We start from the raw sequence: 15,015 nt of genomic DNA on the forward strand, positions 1-15,015 counted from the left end.
AAAGAGGCCACTGGTAAAATTCATCTTATTTCAAACGGTGCGCTCGTGTTTTTGTGAATTCCTCATTTGAAATTTTTTATGAGGCAGTATCGTGTTTTCTAACGTATATCTTATATGTTAATACAAATTGAAAACTATTTGATATCTTGCACATAATTACAACATTATGAAAGTGATTAAAGCGTAATTCTCATTCAGGCATACTTAATGATGCAATGCCATAATTGTATATACATTCAATTTACACGTGTTGTAATCATACATCGAAAAAGTTTGTGAAAGAAAATTTTATTTATTGTTATTAGAAATTCTATTATATTTTAATCATTGACCGATTTCTGAAACTAATCAACATCTGTAAAGAAGTGCTTATCATTGAAATTCGTGTATTCCACGACGGATGAAGAAACGTCCAAGCAGGTGATACTTTTTACGCGTTGGGTCAGAAGATCAACGTTGAACAGTCAAAATGAAGTGCGATGAATATAAAGGAACATGTTTACCAGAGAATGCAAAGCACTTTTGTCTTCGCAGATCGGTGGAGCTGTCTGGTCAACGACCGTGAAAAAATTCGCGTGTTCAACGATACAACAGGACGCGGGTTAAATTCACCGACTGTATGGTACTGTTCGCAAATGGCGATTCTACCGATAGTTTACCTGAACAGTGGCTCGATCAGCTGACATTTTATGATTGATAAATTTAAAACACGAATTTAAATTAATAAATCCCTAATTACTCTACTAAAAGTATAAACAGCAACCTTCGTAGGTAAACATTATGTAGTCAAAGAGTTTGAAAAAATGACCTGCGTCTACGTTTTTATTAGTGATTCGTTAATTAGAAGGAAGAAACTTTATTTGATTTTGATCTAATCTAGAATTATGTATCGGAGAAGCAATGTTTTCCAATATTTTCAGAAGATATTGTTAATTTTAGTAGCTATATAATTCTTTCTGCTTGTAGCTATACACTATATACTTACAGCTTAACATACGAAATGCACAGAATATTATAGAACATATTATATGATATTTTTAACATTATAATGAATTTGACATTATAATGAATGTATTATATGTAAATTTGTAATTTTATTTCTTACAAAATTTTTCAATATTCATTCGTTATATGTTTTTTAATTTTTGACATTAATAAAAATATATCGATTTCATCACCATGCTAATACTATTTAAGTAATTCCTACTGTAGTCAAATTTAAATTGTGTATTAAATATAATTAATGAATGTGATATCGTTATCACTTGAATTATGTAAGATGGACAGTAATGAAATGCCCAATTTTACTGACAAATAACTCAAATATATTTCAGCAAATTTAGCAATTATAATTATATTTAATTCATTATTTCATAAAAATAAAATTTCATAGAAGTCAACTTTTTTTACTATTCAAATATAAGTTGGAAAAATCTAATTAAATATTTTGATACAATATTAAAATTGTTAATCTTCTATTTATAGAAACCAATGAGCGTTATCAAAACTGTTCTCCAAAATCTTCCATTGGGTTTGCGAAAATCTAGAAGATAAAATTTGTTAAAATGCTTTAGAAAAAAGAAATGTACCAAATAAATATACATTGAAAATAAAATTAATAATAAAAAATAAATAAATTTTAATATTGGATGAAGTTCAAATTACATTGCAAAATTTAAATTCTCTATGCTAAATATGAAATACATGTTCATCATATATTCGAAGATTAGCACGACTAATAAGAGACTGTTTCCAGAGCTCTCCTTCGTTACTTAGATGCACGAGGAAGTGCTTGGCTCAGGTCTATAAGAACACCGCAAATCATTGCGTACCTGAAACTTTAGTGAGTCGTTGCTCGTTGGCCATCGTCTCTTTTTTTTTTGCTGCGATGGATACTGATGTTGAATCCTGTTTAAAAGACTGGAACGACCTAGCACAAGAGTACAAGGAATTAGAAGTAAGATAATTTTTTGTTAATCCTGGGTACTGATGTTGTCGGTGGTTTAAACGTTGGACCATTTTCTATGAGGTTAAGTGTATTTTTTATTTATCCATAATCGCAACCGGTGCATAAAAATACTTTTATATAACATTTCCTGAAATTTAAAAACCCTTTTTTCGAAGATATATTCATAAACGTGTTTGAAATACTATCACGAAACATTTCTTTGTTCTTTTCATTACTGTTCATTGTTTAATCAATACATTTGGAACAAACAATATTTCTCCATATTGTGTGAGGTATTTTGAATATTAATAGTGTTTTAACGTCATCAATATTTAAATTTTGTTAACAGGCATTGAACAAAGAATATCTTGCAAAATTAGAGGAAGTAAGTGAACTTCAAGCAAAATGTTTGAGAGGAATTTCTCACCAAAAATACCGAATGAGTATAATATCAAAATCATTGAAACAGTAAGTAATTGTTTTAATATGTATATACTTTTTTAATTAATTTTCTTTAAACAATTGAATATGTTCTTATTTAACTTTAGATTACATGCGAGCGAAGCACAAAAAAGTTTAAGCAAAGAGATGGCTAAAAGAAAACAGCAGTTACATGAAATAGAACAAACATTACCAAAACCAAATGGCACATATCTTCAAATTATTTTAGGCAATGTTAATGTTTCCATTTTAAACAAAAATGATAAGTAAGGATGACATTAATAGTCATTTATCCAACAGACAAAACATTATAGGACGTATATTTGAACATCTCATTTATCTTTCAGGTTCAAATATAAAGATGAATATGAAAAATTTAAATTAGTCCTTTCTGTAATCGGTTTTATTTTATCTATGTTAAATCTGGTAACTAATGTCAGGTAATATATATTATTTATTTTGTATTGAAACAGAAAGTATATTTATAACAACCTCTTATTGGTAATATCTGTTACAGAACTTTGGAACTTAGTTTTATGTTCCTTTTAGTCTGGTATTATTGTACATTGACAATAAGGGAAAGTATATTAAAAGTAAATGGTTCAAGAATAAAAGGTTGGTGGAGATTTCACCATTTCTTTTCGACTGTAGTATCTGGTCTGTTATTAGTATGGCCTAACACAGGGCCATGGTATTCATTTAGACAACAATTTATGTGGTTCAATGTTTACATCAGTATGTTATTTATCAAAAATTTATCCAACAATTTCTTTTATTTACATAAAATATAGTATGTTTTATTTGCAGGTGTAGTACAGTCTCTGCAATTTTGTTATCAGCGGGGTGTTTTGTATCGGTTGAAAGCATTAGGTGAAAGGCATAATATGGATATTACTATCGAAGGTTTCCATTCATGGATGTGGCGTGGATTATCGTTTTTATTGCCATTCCTTTTTGTTGGATATGTATTTCAGTTATACAATGCATATGTTTTATACACATTAGTATCCCATCCAGAAGCTACATGGCATGTTCCAGTCCTTAGTGGTATGTTCTTGGTATTGTTCCTAGGTAATACAATAACAACTACCATGGTAATTCGTCAAAAACTAAGAGAACGCGTTAAATATCACTTTGCTGGAGTGTTTTTTTCCAAAACTGAACGAAAAAAGGAAGTAAATGGGGAAAAGGAAGTGAAAGCTCAGAAATGCGAGTGAAATAAAATTAACGAGAGTTTTTTAATGAGACGAGTATGATAAAAAGATTAATGAAATATGGAATGAATATTAATGAATAAGAAAAATACAAATGTCAGGCAGAACTATAATGAAGAAATGCAAATAAAATAAATATATCGATTAATTCTGACTAAAGAATACCAACCAAAAGTAAACAAAACACTGGAAAATTCTTCCATGGATTGTCGTCTTTCTATCACTCTCATTAACACAAGACCCATTTAAAATATATGTACTAACTTGTAATGTAGAAATGAATTATTTGGAAGTATTCTTTTTTATGCCTTTCCACATCAAGTTTACTTTTCTAGATATCAACAAAATTATGCGTATTTACTGTTAATTTAAAAAAAAATTAAAGTATATTAATATACCCTTTTAAAACAGTAATTTTATGTAGCAATTTAGTAAGAAATTTGTTCACATTCTATCTTCTAAAAAAATGTTCCTTGAAGATGTTATATTTTATACTTGCTAACATTTAAATTCATGTTGAAATTTAAATTTATTTCTCTCAGAAATGATGTATAAACAAATTTTGTTTGCGTCAAAACATAAATATACCTTGTACGTGTACTAAGAGAAAAAGAAAAATGGTCTCAAACGTAATGTTATATTCACATAGAAGTACATATGCGCCTATATGTGTGCGTGTTATTATGTACTATTGTGACAATTTAATTAGAATAATATATGTTCACGCACACACCCGTATACTCATGGGATACTTATGCTAGTTACAGCTAATAGTCACTTATAATTATCATGCATGACATTTTGCACATTTGTGTAATATAAACTTATTTGTTTTATTCTTAATATATTTATTAAATTATATATGTAAATAAAAATATGTAACTCGCCTAATATTAAATAAAATAATAAATTTTCAATCATACGTGTGTACATGACGGTGTACGTATATTTATGCTTATATTTCTATTGATGCAGAAAATCAATAAAATAAAACAATCTCATATCTAATAGCGAATACATATACCAACTAACATTCCAAATTTTATAAAAAAAAAATAGCGATTTATTGTGTAAATAATCATGAAATATTCTATCTGTGATGAAGCTATTTTTTGCATTCATTATTGTTAGTACGTTATTTTTATTAAATGTGTGTATAATATGTTTTTATCTCATGTATGAGAAATATATGATTTTATATGATAGTTGTAATTTTATTTATAATATTAATTGCATTACATTGCATAAGTATTCATGACGATGTAAATTCATCGTAATCATTGTTACCAATGTACGTAATAATGGTTGTAACAAGTAAAAGTGTGTAGGTGTGCCGATAGTTCTCCGAAGTAAGTGTAAGCAGTAAGTACACCACTAGAAAGACGTCAGTCGCGAAACGTAATAAACGCATTTTCTCTACTCTCTGCAATCTATGTTCAGGTATTTTGAAAAATAGTCAAATAATATTTCCTTCTAAGTAAAATGCCTGTAAAAATATCTTGGCCGGTTGTGGCAGCTGTTATTTATCCGAATATAGGAGGATGGGCTGGAAGTTACATCACTAGAAAAAATATCAAACCCTGGTATGAGGTAATTAAATCGATTAATCGTTAGAACTACTCAAATCCAGTAGTGGAACGTGGAGTCAGAAAATTTTAGCCAATAAATTTAATTTATGAATAAATATACATAGAGAGTGGTATAAAACTTTGTAATATACTAACAAATACTAGTTTTGAATATTATTTGTAATAAAATAACAAAAAAGTCTCGATTATTGCATCTATTAATTAAAATTGATTATGTTCAATTTTTACTCGGCTAAAATAAGAATTTATTTCTAAATAAATTATATATTTTTTCGTTTTATTTTATTATATTAAATGCTTGAAAAATCTCATATATATTCAGCAACTTAAAGAATATTGTAAGATAAAGATTCTTATCTAAGAACGGAGTACGCGAATCATATATTATTGTGTGAATACGTTCGATATAGAAATAGGAAAAAAACGTTGCATAGGGACTCCTTCTGTCCTTGTCTAATGAGATATGCACATTAACGCTGCTTGTTGATCGGTATTGCGCTTTCATATTTATTGTAAGCGTTATTAGAGAAAAACACAAGAGACCTGTATGTAACGTTCTCTTTTTATCCCTACATCGTTTTTTCAGCTCGCTCACGCACTCCGTCTTTCATCTCTACGGTTTTTATACTAAGAGAGATTCATTCGTTTTTAATGTACTACAATGTATTTTCACTTTTGACCATTGATTACATTAAAATTCTTTTCAAATGAAGTTAGTTTTAATAAAATAATAAATGTTTTGAATCATATTTAACAGTCTTTAAAAAGACCATGTTGGACTCCACCAAACTGGGCATTCGCTCCAGTATGGACAACCCTTTATTGCACAATGGGGTATTCTTCATATTTAGTATGGAGAGATGGTGGTGGTTTCAAGGAAGCAATAGTACCTCTTTCTATTTACGGAACTAATTTAATACTAAATTGGTCTTGGACACCACTGTTCTTTGGATTACACAAGATAAAATGGGTATTTTGGTAGAAATAAATATATCACAGATTTTAATTACCTTTTCATTTATCTCCTTTTATGCTTTTAGGCTTTGTATGAAATTGTTTTATTATGGGGAAGTACTGTAGCAATGGGTATATGTTTTTATCATGTGAATTCACTTGCTGGTTGGTTGACTATTCCATATTTAGCATGGGCTACTCTTGCTACAGCATTGAATTACACAATTTATAAGGATAACAAACCAAGTATTGAACCAGCTGTGGATGAAAAGAAAAAATAATATACATGGTGATACTTTTGTAGCAAACAACATTAATATAGATCACCTAATGAAAACAATACTTTACTCTTGTTTTTTTAACAGTTACTATATCACTATTATCTTATTTAATAAGAAACATGCCTTGCATTGAACGCACAATGCTATTAGTATACACATGTTTATTGTTTGATATGAAATAAAGGTTAGTCATAAAGTTAATCAACCATACGTACATTACAATATATATATAATATAATATCTATATTATATATATAATTTTAATTCATTGTTCGCATTATTAATAAATCATATAAAGAAACTTGTACAGAATCACTTTCGTACTCTTCCACGGGGTAATCTACCCTATTCTGTGTAAGATCTAACAAAGTTACTATATACGTTATCTTAAATTTGCTTCTTTCTACAATGTCATCTTTGTAGCAAGATCTTAATGATTAATGAATTAACAGTTTTTATACAGAATAGGGCAGAATATCTTACAGAAAAGAGATATCGAGCACGATACGGGTTTGGGCGGGTCGCTGCGCTCTGCTGCCATTTTTCACAAGCGCTATGTAGGATCGGTTGCATAAATGTAACCTTGTTGTTGAAGTACGTATAGGCGTTTTTCAACAGCATCTTTATCTAAAATAAAATATATACATTTTAATATTTTGATTTAAAATATTGTGTTTAAAATAGGAATATGTATTCTACAATAAAAAAAATATATAAATTACATTTAATAAGGAGGGCTCTATCCTGACTGTGGCTGACATGTTGTGATAAAGAATGGAGCAATATCTGTGCTGTGTGATACCGCTGAAAACATTCTGCAGGGTTGCCAAACAATTCGTCTAGTGCTGCTGACTGACACTGTTAAAAATATAGTTTTTCATAAATATATCTATTTCATAGGTATATTTTTACCTAGTTAAAAAAAAAAAGAAAGTAAAGGAAATTTATCAGATACTTACCATTTGGATGGCATGGTTGTAAAGAATTTTATCTGCAGTAGCTCCTGTCTGATGAAGAAGCCCAGCACTATTGAGCTGTTTACATTCTGAGAGGCACGTTCTGAATTTTTCGTTCATTGTATTCACAACTGAAATATAATCATCTTTATATATTATTATATTTAATATATAATAATTATTCATGATTATAATAAACGAAAATTACCTTCTTTAACGGTACTAGTTGGCTGCAACCGACCAGCGTTAAGTTGTTGAGTTGCAAGATTTAGTCCAGAACTGAGCCACTGGAGAGCTCTAACAAGCAAAATCACTTGTTCTGCTCTCCTCCTCGTTGCAGCAGTGCTTGCTTGTTCAATACCACCCAAAGGCGCACCTAAAGGTCCTGCTCTTGTTCTTGCTACCTCACATACACATTCGCATAATGCAACAACAAAGTTTAACTTCGCTAATATTTCGTTGTGTTCTCGTTCCAAAAGCGTCTCCTCTGGAAGTTCAGGTGCAAAGAACGTCAGTGGTCGATCATCTGTTATCGTAGGATTTACTTCTGGTAGGAGATTTTGGAAACTACCCGCCTCTGTAAATATAGTACCAAAAAAAAAGAGTGAAGATATTGACTAATTTAACATAAAATATTTCTCCTGCTGTAGTACAATTTGCAAATAATATAAAATACGTACCAGATATTTCAGGAAGTGTAACAGCTCTTGTACCAAAAGGAATAACTGGCGAATGCCTCAATGTGTTGTTATTATCCTGAAATGCTCTCGATGTAGGAGAACCTAACACTGCCAACGGTCCTGTTAGTAATGGCGAAGATGCACTATTATTTCCAGTTGAACGCCTTAATGGCGACGTCCCACTGGAAGTATGCGAATGCCTTGCAACAGGACTAACTTGCCACATATTTGGTGGTGGAGGTGTTTCACTTAATCTGAAAGTAATCACAGTTAAAAAAGATGATACACATACGACAAATAAAATAATTTATACCAATAAAAAATTAGTATACCTTCTATTGGGTGGTGTACCAATGACAAATTGAACACTGGGTGGACTAAGAGAGCCAATATCAGGAGCATGACTCCTATGAGTATCCACACTGCGTTTCATACTTATAGGTTGCGAGCGAGGAACAACACTACTTCCCGATCGTACATTTGTAGAAGGAGATGATGGTTGTGCAATACTTCTTTGAGACGGAACGGGAATTGGCTCAGAAATGGGAAGGAAGCATGGTCGTGGTGGACTCACTGCCTCTCTACTAGTTTGTTTGATATATCTAATCAATTAATAACAATATTAAAAACACATATAATAATAAATAAAATAAAAGATAAATAGAATTCTTTGTACAAGATGTTATTAAATTACGTACTTTACTTGTTGCGTGTTGGGATTATTGTCTGTGTCACTACTGAGATCACTTGGCACAAGCACAAAGTCATCTTCAGGGCTGGAACACGGACTGGTTGTTTCTGGCTCTGATCTTGTAACAGCCGTAGCTCCTTCTGGAATCGCTAATGTTCCTGGGGAAGCAGGAAGTTCAGCAGGAACTGGACTAGGGCTTTCCCTGGAACCTTGAAGGAAAGGATGTCCAAAGAATTCATCAAAAGGCATACGATCTCTAGCATTACGTCTTAATAAGCCCATTAAAAGATCTGATAACTCAGGTGAAGTTCCAGGTGGAATTCTAAAATATAAGCAATTAAAACAAAGAAAAAAATGAATATAAGCTTCTCTTTTCGGCAAAAGCACATAAGTATATTACAACATACTTAGGTCCAAGATTTGCATTTTTCTCATAAAACAATTTTAAAGCCTGAGGTGTGTGAGCTTGAAATGGAGCTTTCCCAGTAAGACATTGAAAAACTATTGTTCCTAAAGACCAGAGATCTGCTTTTGCATCATACTGAAGTGACATTATAACTTCTGGTGCCATATACATTGGTGAACCGCATAATGTTGCAGCCATTACACCATCTTGTAAGAACCTAGCAAACCCAAAATCCGCTGGAACAGAAAAGTATAATTTAGAACCCTTTTTCTTTACTTATCCCTTCAATTTAGATAAATTTAAACTTTTTTTCATGTGGTACAATATGTATATTAAAGAAGTAAAGAAATAAATACTTGCCAATTTTTAATGTTATTTGATGTGGCTGTGGACAAGCCTTACCACAATTATGACTGAGTAAAATATTTTGAGGTTTAAGATCTCTGTGAACTACACCTTTGGCATGTAGTGCTTTCATTGCACCTGCTAATTGCTTTAAAAACACTCTGATAGTATCTTCAGAAAGAGTTCCTTTTGCTAATTAATGAAAAATGAAATAATAGAGTAAATATAGTTGATCTTTAGCTTCTGTAAATATTATTTCAATGTTTTGATAAGACTTTTTTTATAGAAAACATACCACTTAAATAATCAGCTAAATCCCCACCATTACAATACTCCATAACCAGGAAGACATTATAATTAGACTCCTAAACAGTAAGTTCATAATTATACCAATATCAATACTATTATATAATATTTACAAAAAAGTAAAGATATTTAATGCTTACTAACGTAAGCATTATGTGCTAATTCTCATTGTACTAACCTTACAGTCTAATAATGCAACAACATTTTCGTGATGTAATTCTGTTAGTTCCTAAAACATAATGTTTTAGTCAGCAATCAAACTCATTATGCAGTTGTTATTGAAATATGAAACATTTAAACTGTCTCTTAACCACAGATAATTCTTATTAAAAAATATATGTATTACTTTTAAACATTCAAACTTCCTTATAGTAAATATTATTGTTCTTATTAACAATTAATGTAAGAAACATAAGTATCTTACAATTACTTTAAAATTTGTTATTTCAAATGAATAACATGAGAAAGATCATATTTCTTTATGAGTTAAATAAAGGCAATTCTTTTATAATATAAGTAAACTACAAACATTGAATGTGTCTAAAAATATAGATACAATAGCACAAATTACAAACCTTCAGAATCTTGATTTCTTTCCCAAGTAGATTCTGTGATTTTGCCAAACTTTTTTTGGTAATACTTTTGATTGCCACTACAAAATTTGGTTTCTACAAAACAAAAAGGACCACATATAATCACCAACACATATAATAATTATAGATCACAGAAGAAAACATAATAAATCACACTTTTCGTGTTTTACAGAGAAAAGTAACATAAAAATTATAAAATCAATGCAAATAGACTTATCATGTTCCTTTTCTGTCGTCTTCAATTGTGATGGTGAAATCTGGTTTCCACAAAATGAAGAGAAACACATGTAATCACCAACACATGTAATTGAAGATCACGGAAGAGAAACATAAGAAATCACACTTTTCATGTTTTACAGAAGAAACTAGCATCAAAATTATAAAATCAAAACAAATAAGCTTATCATGTTATTTATCTGTGATCTTCAATTATGATCAAAGCTTCGTTGATTCACTCCTTTTTATAATTTTATTGACGATCACGATTTTCAATGATCGAGAAAAAACAGGAAGACTCACTTTACGATGTCTACCTCTGAAGACGACGGCGAATGCGCCGTGGCCTATCAGATCTTTCGTGTTGTACTCGTAGTCGCCGACGATTTCCATTGTTGATCGTAATTTCTCGGCGATCGAGAATCTTTCACCGATCTTTAACAAGCAAGGTCAACAGTTTATAAACATAGCACGACAGGCTAGGAAGATGCATTGCCTGCGGAGAGAGAGATCGATACGTGTTGTAAGAAAAGTTGCGGTCCGTAGGATTTTCTGTTCGGTATCGGTCCTATTCTCCGACGATCCTCTTCAAAGACTTGATCAACCTCGGTCATCGGTCTACATTTTGTTCACCCTTATGAATCACATCGATCATTAACTCGAATCACCACACTGATGGTAGTGTATACTTGCAAAATACAAAACACAACGGAGTACGCACTCAGTCGTACAGTTGGCTTTGCAAGATGTCAGACGATTCCGTACAGAGGTCGTGTTAATGTTCACAGGTATGTGACTATCGTATTAGAGGCCCGCGACTTAAAATTTCTTTAAATTTGTTTGTGAACGAATATGACGCTTACCATAAAATTTGAAAGGATTTAAAATGAGTAGATTGCGGATCTTTAAGCAAGTTTATATTTCTGAGAATATAATTAACAAAGTAGAACCTCGGTAGAAATTGTTTCACCTATCAAGTATTAGTTGGATATTTTATATATCTTTTCATATCATATGCATTCTGTTTAAGAATGCAATTTTGCACTCGCAAATTTCATATAAATGCATAAAAATAAGGATCTCGTACAAATTTTTAACAAAAATTGTATTCTTATTTCAACTCTATATGGTATATATTATATGTATATGTACTTTTAAATATTTTATATTGCTAATAAATAGAACTTTATATAAAGTTTGATATTTGGAATTGAATTTATACTAGATTTTATAATGAAATTAAATATATATATATATATATATATATTCCATTTTATATTCTATAAAATTTAAAGGAAATTGTAAAGTTTTAAATGAAAATAATTTTGCAATTAGAGTTGCTAAAATTAGATTTTATATATATTTCGATTAATATCATTTTCATATTAAATCATTTAATAAAAAAAAAACAAAAACAATATTTAAAATTGAAATAAAATATTTTTAATATTTTCCAGAATAAAATTTGATAATCGTCGCTAAATAGTTAATTATAATTTATCTTACGTTTATTTAGAATGTTAAAATTATGAACAATTAAATTATAAAAGCAAAGTAATGCTATTATATATTTCTCTTTACGTCTTCTTGTATTAATTAAATTGTAATATTCAATCGTTAAATGTCAGAAAGTGTTAAATAAAAGTAACTAATCAATAACACTGTAAATATAACTAACATATTTTGCTTTTTATCTTTATAACTATCGAGTAACGTATGGGGGCTACAACTTACCAATATACAGCCTTGCAAGATCTAAAATATAACTATAGTCAGCTGTGGTTCCTGAGCGCGTGTCATGCACACGCATATACACTTATATTGGAATCAAATAATCTAATGTTTTCGCATATTTAGCATTCTACCATTCCGTAAATGAGATTATAATGAACACATATATATATATTCTTTTAATGGCTTCTCAATCGATTTCAAAACTCTACAAGATTTTGATTAAGATTTTTTATACATCCTACTGATTTCTATAGATCAGATTTCATCCGAGAATTCTTAGTTTATTATTCTTATTGTTCGTATATGTTATTATGAAATTATACATGCCAAAATTTTTATTGCAGCCATCGGAATATTAAAAACAAAAATTAATATGTTTATCATATTATGAAATTATTTTTGTTGTTTTATATAAATTATTCTAAGTATTTTCCGAAGCATTATTTAAATAAAGACAATTATGTGGGTTTGCATATTGCATAAAGAGATCATTGACAATTATTGAGCGCGAAATTCAAATCTTGCGTTTTCCATATACTGTGTTGTTTTCATAATTGTACGCCCTGTATACTAGGAGGTTTGTAAATAAATTTTGCTTCTGTAGTAAAAAGAAAACTGTATTATATTTGTTTTCTTAATTATAAATATTATTATTGCAAATTATATTTATCAACGCATTGTAATACATTTTTGTATTATTTTGTATCTAGAGAATATCGATGAATATAAACACCTAACCTTACTATACACTTGTAATTTGGAAATATAAGAGAGAATCACAGTTAAATATTGTTTGAATATTTAATATGGAAGTGTGAGTAACTATCTTTTCGTATTTATAATTGTTTTAGTGAGTAGCTATTAGAAACTTTCAGAATGAATTTTATATTAGGCTCAAGGATTGCTCAGCTTACTTAAGCAATTATGAAGTTCTAAATATTCTGCAAAATATAAAATCAAATAAAAAACAAAAAATGAAACAAAATCAGTTAGCAAGTATAACGTATCAGACTATAAGATATTTAGAGGAGACTCCATGTAAAAGGCAAACACCTGAAAAAATTAGAGGACTTCTACAAGCATTGGAACCTTATAAATTAACAAAGTGCGAGAAATTAACTCTTTTAAATATGTGTCCTAAAACACCTCTTGAAATACAACTGGTAATATAAAATGTGTGATAAGTTATATAATATTTGAAAGTACATATAATTATGTATATATGTTTTTTTTAGATTATAGAGGATAGCGAAGACCGTTTGACCGATGATGAAGTAAATTCTTTACTTCAAGTAGTAGGAAATTTCTTAGATGAAGATGAACAAGAAGGATAGCATGGTTTTACTACTTCAACTGTACAAACTTCTTAAAAACATTTTATATACTTTATGTACATTTTATTTATATTAAACAGAAATGGAAATGATATAATATTAAATACATTGTGCAAATAAACTTTTGGTTCGCTCATTATCTTTTATGATCTCCCAGGTCATCTATGGAATCTTCATCAATCTAAAAATTTGTTAAATATCATAGATTGTGTATTTTTAATATCATTCAAAAAAACAATTATTGTTCTTACTTGTGGCCACTTCTCTGGAATTACTTCAAATAGTTCATCTTTTACATCCCCTTGTATAACTATTTCATCGTCTCCTGTGACACTAGATCCACATGCAAATTTACTACCAAAAAACTTTGCAGCTACTTTTAGGTCTATGTCTGTAAATTAATATGCATAAAGTTTTAATTTTACAACTAAGCAACTATCCTGTTTAGAAAAAAAAAGAATTGCTATGAATAAGCATTTTATATTACCAAAAGTGCTGAGACCAGTAACAACTGTAACAGATTTCTTTTTCCCTCTAGGTGCTCTAGATACGGTCACTAATTTTGGAACATCTTCTTTTTTCTTTGTCTTAAGCATGCCTTTACCACCACGTTTTTGTCGTTTCTTTTCATCTTCACCTCCACCTGCCTCTGTAGTAGTGTCTTCTACTGCTCACAAGTAAATAAAATTTATAGTATGATAATAGAACTTACAATTTAGAATAGCAATATAGAAATTATAATTACCTAATTTAACTTTCTCAAATTCTGTTGGTAAATTCCTTTCTAGCCACTGCTTACACTTTTCATATTCTGGATAATATTCACAATACTGTGATGCAAATGGGAATTACATTTTCAAAAAATCCAAGTATTAACTTTTTGTCATACAGTATAAATTTCAGATACCAATTGTTCAGGATTGCCTTACCTCGATGGGAAGAGAACAATTTCCACAATATTGTACTTGTATCGGATAAGTGACATTAGGATCAGGTCCTAAACGCAAATTTGAAGATTCCTCTGCCGACATTCTATCAAGACACCTAACCTTACAGTTTTCTGCAGTTTGATACGAATTTACTAAATAACAAATTAATCCCTTGTTAATTTCTTCAATTAATTTTCCTTTTTCAATATCTTTTTGTACTCCTGTAATACCTTTCTTAAATAAGGTCCAGACAATTTCTTATTCAAATGAGTAGCCACATAAGGTTAGCAATCCGACATCTAGTAATTTTAATTCCGTTTTGTTAGATGCCAAAAAACGATTCCATTTCTACCAATTTCTACCAACGAAGGAACGTTCTAATAACGTCCAACTTCAAA

General features: G+C 29.9%; 5 protein-coding genes across 11 annotated transcripts; 3 read left to right on the top strand and 2 right to left on the bottom strand.

Moving 5' to 3' along the window:
• The first annotated feature begins 1,749 nt into the window (after positions 1-1,749).
• LOC126916320 (transmembrane protein 120 homolog) lies at positions 1,750-4,523 on the top strand. 4 transcript variants are annotated; one of them, XM_050722015.1, is made up of 6 exons: positions 1,750-1,957; positions 2,298-2,416; positions 2,497-2,655; positions 2,737-2,829; positions 2,907-3,124; positions 3,197-4,523. In XM_050722015.1, exons 1-6 carry the CDS (start codon positions 1,889-1,891, stop codon positions 3,604-3,606), a joined length of 1,068 nt encoding a protein of 355 aa, XP_050577972.1. In that variant the 5' UTR covers positions 1,750-1,888; the 3' UTR covers positions 3,607-4,523. The 4 variants fall into 4 exon arrangements, with proteins under 4 accessions (XP_050577972.1, XP_050577971.1, XP_050577974.1 ...); XM_050722014.1 differs by having other exon boundaries at positions 1,757-1,957; positions 2,907-3,004; XM_050722017.1 differs by having other exon boundaries at positions 1,757-1,957; positions 3,181-3,487.
• Positions 4,524-4,858: 335 nt separating this feature from the next.
• Positions 4,859-6,488, top strand: LOC126916324 (translocator protein). Of its 2 annotated transcripts, none has more exons than XM_050722023.1 (4): positions 4,859-4,965; positions 5,044-5,193; positions 5,950-6,162; positions 6,233-6,488. In XM_050722023.1, the coding sequence occupies exons 2-4, from the start codon at positions 5,086-5,088 to the stop codon at positions 6,425-6,427; spliced, it is 516 nt and encodes a 171-aa protein (XP_050577980.1). In that variant the 5' UTR covers positions 4,859-4,965; positions 5,044-5,085; the 3' UTR covers positions 6,428-6,488. The 2 variants fall into 2 exon arrangements, with proteins under 2 accessions (XP_050577980.1, XP_050577981.1); XM_050722024.1 differs by having other exon boundaries at positions 4,932-4,952.
• LOC126916314 (serine/threonine-protein kinase unc-51) lies at positions 6,193-11,064 on the bottom strand. 2 transcript variants are annotated; one of them, XM_050722005.1, is made up of 13 exons: positions 10,924-11,064; positions 10,387-10,479; positions 9,990-10,040; positions 9,801-9,870; positions 9,521-9,697; positions 9,162-9,396; positions 8,762-9,076; positions 8,396-8,665; positions 8,064-8,317; positions 7,592-7,960; positions 7,387-7,514; positions 7,150-7,285; positions 6,193-7,054 (listed from the first exon to the last, which is right to left on the bottom strand). In XM_050722005.1, the coding sequence occupies exons 1-13, from the start codon at positions 11,011-11,013 to the stop codon at positions 6,981-6,983; spliced, it is 2,262 nt and encodes a 753-aa protein (XP_050577962.1). In that variant the 5' UTR covers positions 11,014-11,064; the 3' UTR covers positions 6,193-6,980. The 2 variants fall into 2 exon arrangements, with proteins under 2 accessions (XP_050577962.1, XP_050577961.1); XM_050722004.1 differs by having other exon boundaries at positions 7,387-7,529.
• A 195-nt stretch (positions 11,065-11,259) lies between these two features.
• Positions 11,260-13,809, top strand: LOC126916325 (DNA-directed RNA polymerase III subunit RPC9). 2 transcript variants are annotated; one of them, XM_050722026.1, is made up of 4 exons: positions 11,260-11,408; positions 13,065-13,168; positions 13,247-13,517; positions 13,590-13,809. In XM_050722026.1, the coding sequence occupies exons 2-4, from the start codon at positions 13,161-13,163 to the stop codon at positions 13,686-13,688; spliced, it is 378 nt and encodes a 125-aa protein (XP_050577983.1). In that variant the 5' UTR covers positions 11,260-11,408; positions 13,065-13,160; the 3' UTR covers positions 13,689-13,809. The 2 variants fall into 2 exon arrangements, with proteins under 2 accessions (XP_050577983.1, XP_050577982.1); XM_050722025.1 differs by lacking the exon at positions 11,260-11,408 and adding an exon at positions 12,742-12,931.
• Positions 13,715-15,003, bottom strand: LOC126916323 (density-regulated protein homolog). The gene is made up of 6 exons (XM_050722022.1): positions 14,848-15,003; positions 14,618-14,769; positions 14,434-14,518; positions 14,176-14,355; positions 13,940-14,079; positions 13,715-13,869 (listed from the first exon to the last, which is right to left on the bottom strand). Exons 2-6 carry the CDS (start codon positions 14,717-14,719, stop codon positions 13,825-13,827), a joined length of 552 nt encoding a protein of 183 aa, XP_050577979.1. The 5' UTR covers positions 14,720-14,769; positions 14,848-15,003; the 3' UTR covers positions 13,715-13,824.
• Positions 15,004-15,015: the final 12 nt, after the last annotated feature.

The sequence above is a fragment of the Bombus affinis genome, chromosome 5 (assembly GCF_024516045.1).
Source record: "Bombus affinis isolate iyBomAffi1 chromosome 5, iyBomAffi1.2, whole genome shotgun sequence".
Classification (NCBI taxonomy): Eukaryota; Metazoa; Arthropoda; class Insecta; order Hymenoptera; family Apidae; genus Bombus; species Bombus affinis.

Bases quoted from the DNA above. Each gene is read 5' to 3' on its own strand.
- LOC126916320 (XM_050722015.1), top strand. From the start codon at position 1,889: ATGGATACTGATGTTGAATCCTGTTTAAAAGACTGGAACGACCTAGCA. The intron at 2,830-2,906 runs GTAATATATATT...TATCTGTTACAG, and splicing joins AATCTGGTAACTAATGTCAG to AACTTTGGAACTTAGTTTTA. The intron at 3,125-3,196 runs GTATGTTATTTA...TTTTATTTGCAG, and splicing joins GTGGTTCAATGTTTACATCA to GTGTAGTACAGTCTCTGCAA.
- LOC126916325 (XM_050722026.1), top strand. The intron at 13,518-13,589 runs GTAATATAAAAT...TGTTTTTTTTAG, and splicing joins CACCTCTTGAAATACAACTG to ATTATAGAGGATAGCGAAGA.
- LOC126916314 (XM_050722004.1), bottom strand. From the start codon at position 11,013: ATGGAAATCGTCGGCGACTACGAGTACAACACGAAAGATCTGATAGGC. The intron at 7,961-8,063 runs GTACGTATTTTA...CTATATTTACAG, and splicing joins TACACTTCCTGAAATATCTG to AGGCGGGTAGTTTCCAAAAT. The intron at 7,286-7,386 runs GTAAGTATCTGA...TATTTTTAACAG, and splicing joins ACAACCATGCCATCCAAATG to TGTCAGTCAGCAGCACTAGA.
- LOC126916323 (XM_050722022.1), bottom strand. From the start codon at position 14,719: ATGTCGGCAGAGGAATCTTCAAATTTGCGTTTAGGACCTGATCCTAAT. The intron at 14,356-14,433 runs GTAATTATAATT...ACTTGTGAGCAG, and splicing joins ATTTGAGAAAGTTAAATTAG to TAGAAGACACTACTACAGAG. The intron at 13,870-13,939 runs GTAAGAACAATA...ACAAATTTTTAG, and splicing joins TTCCAGAGAAGTGGCCACAA to ATTGATGAAGATTCCATAGA.
- LOC126916324 (XM_050722023.1), top strand. From the start codon at position 5,086: ATGCCTGTAAAAATATCTTGGCCGGTTGTGGCAGCTGTTATTTATCCG. The intron at 5,194-5,949 runs GTAATTAAATCG...CATATTTAACAG, and splicing joins ATATCAAACCCTGGTATGAG to TCTTTAAAAAGACCATGTTG. The intron at 6,163-6,232 runs GTATTTTGGTAG...TTATGCTTTTAG, and splicing joins GATTACACAAGATAAAATGG to GCTTTGTATGAAATTGTTTT.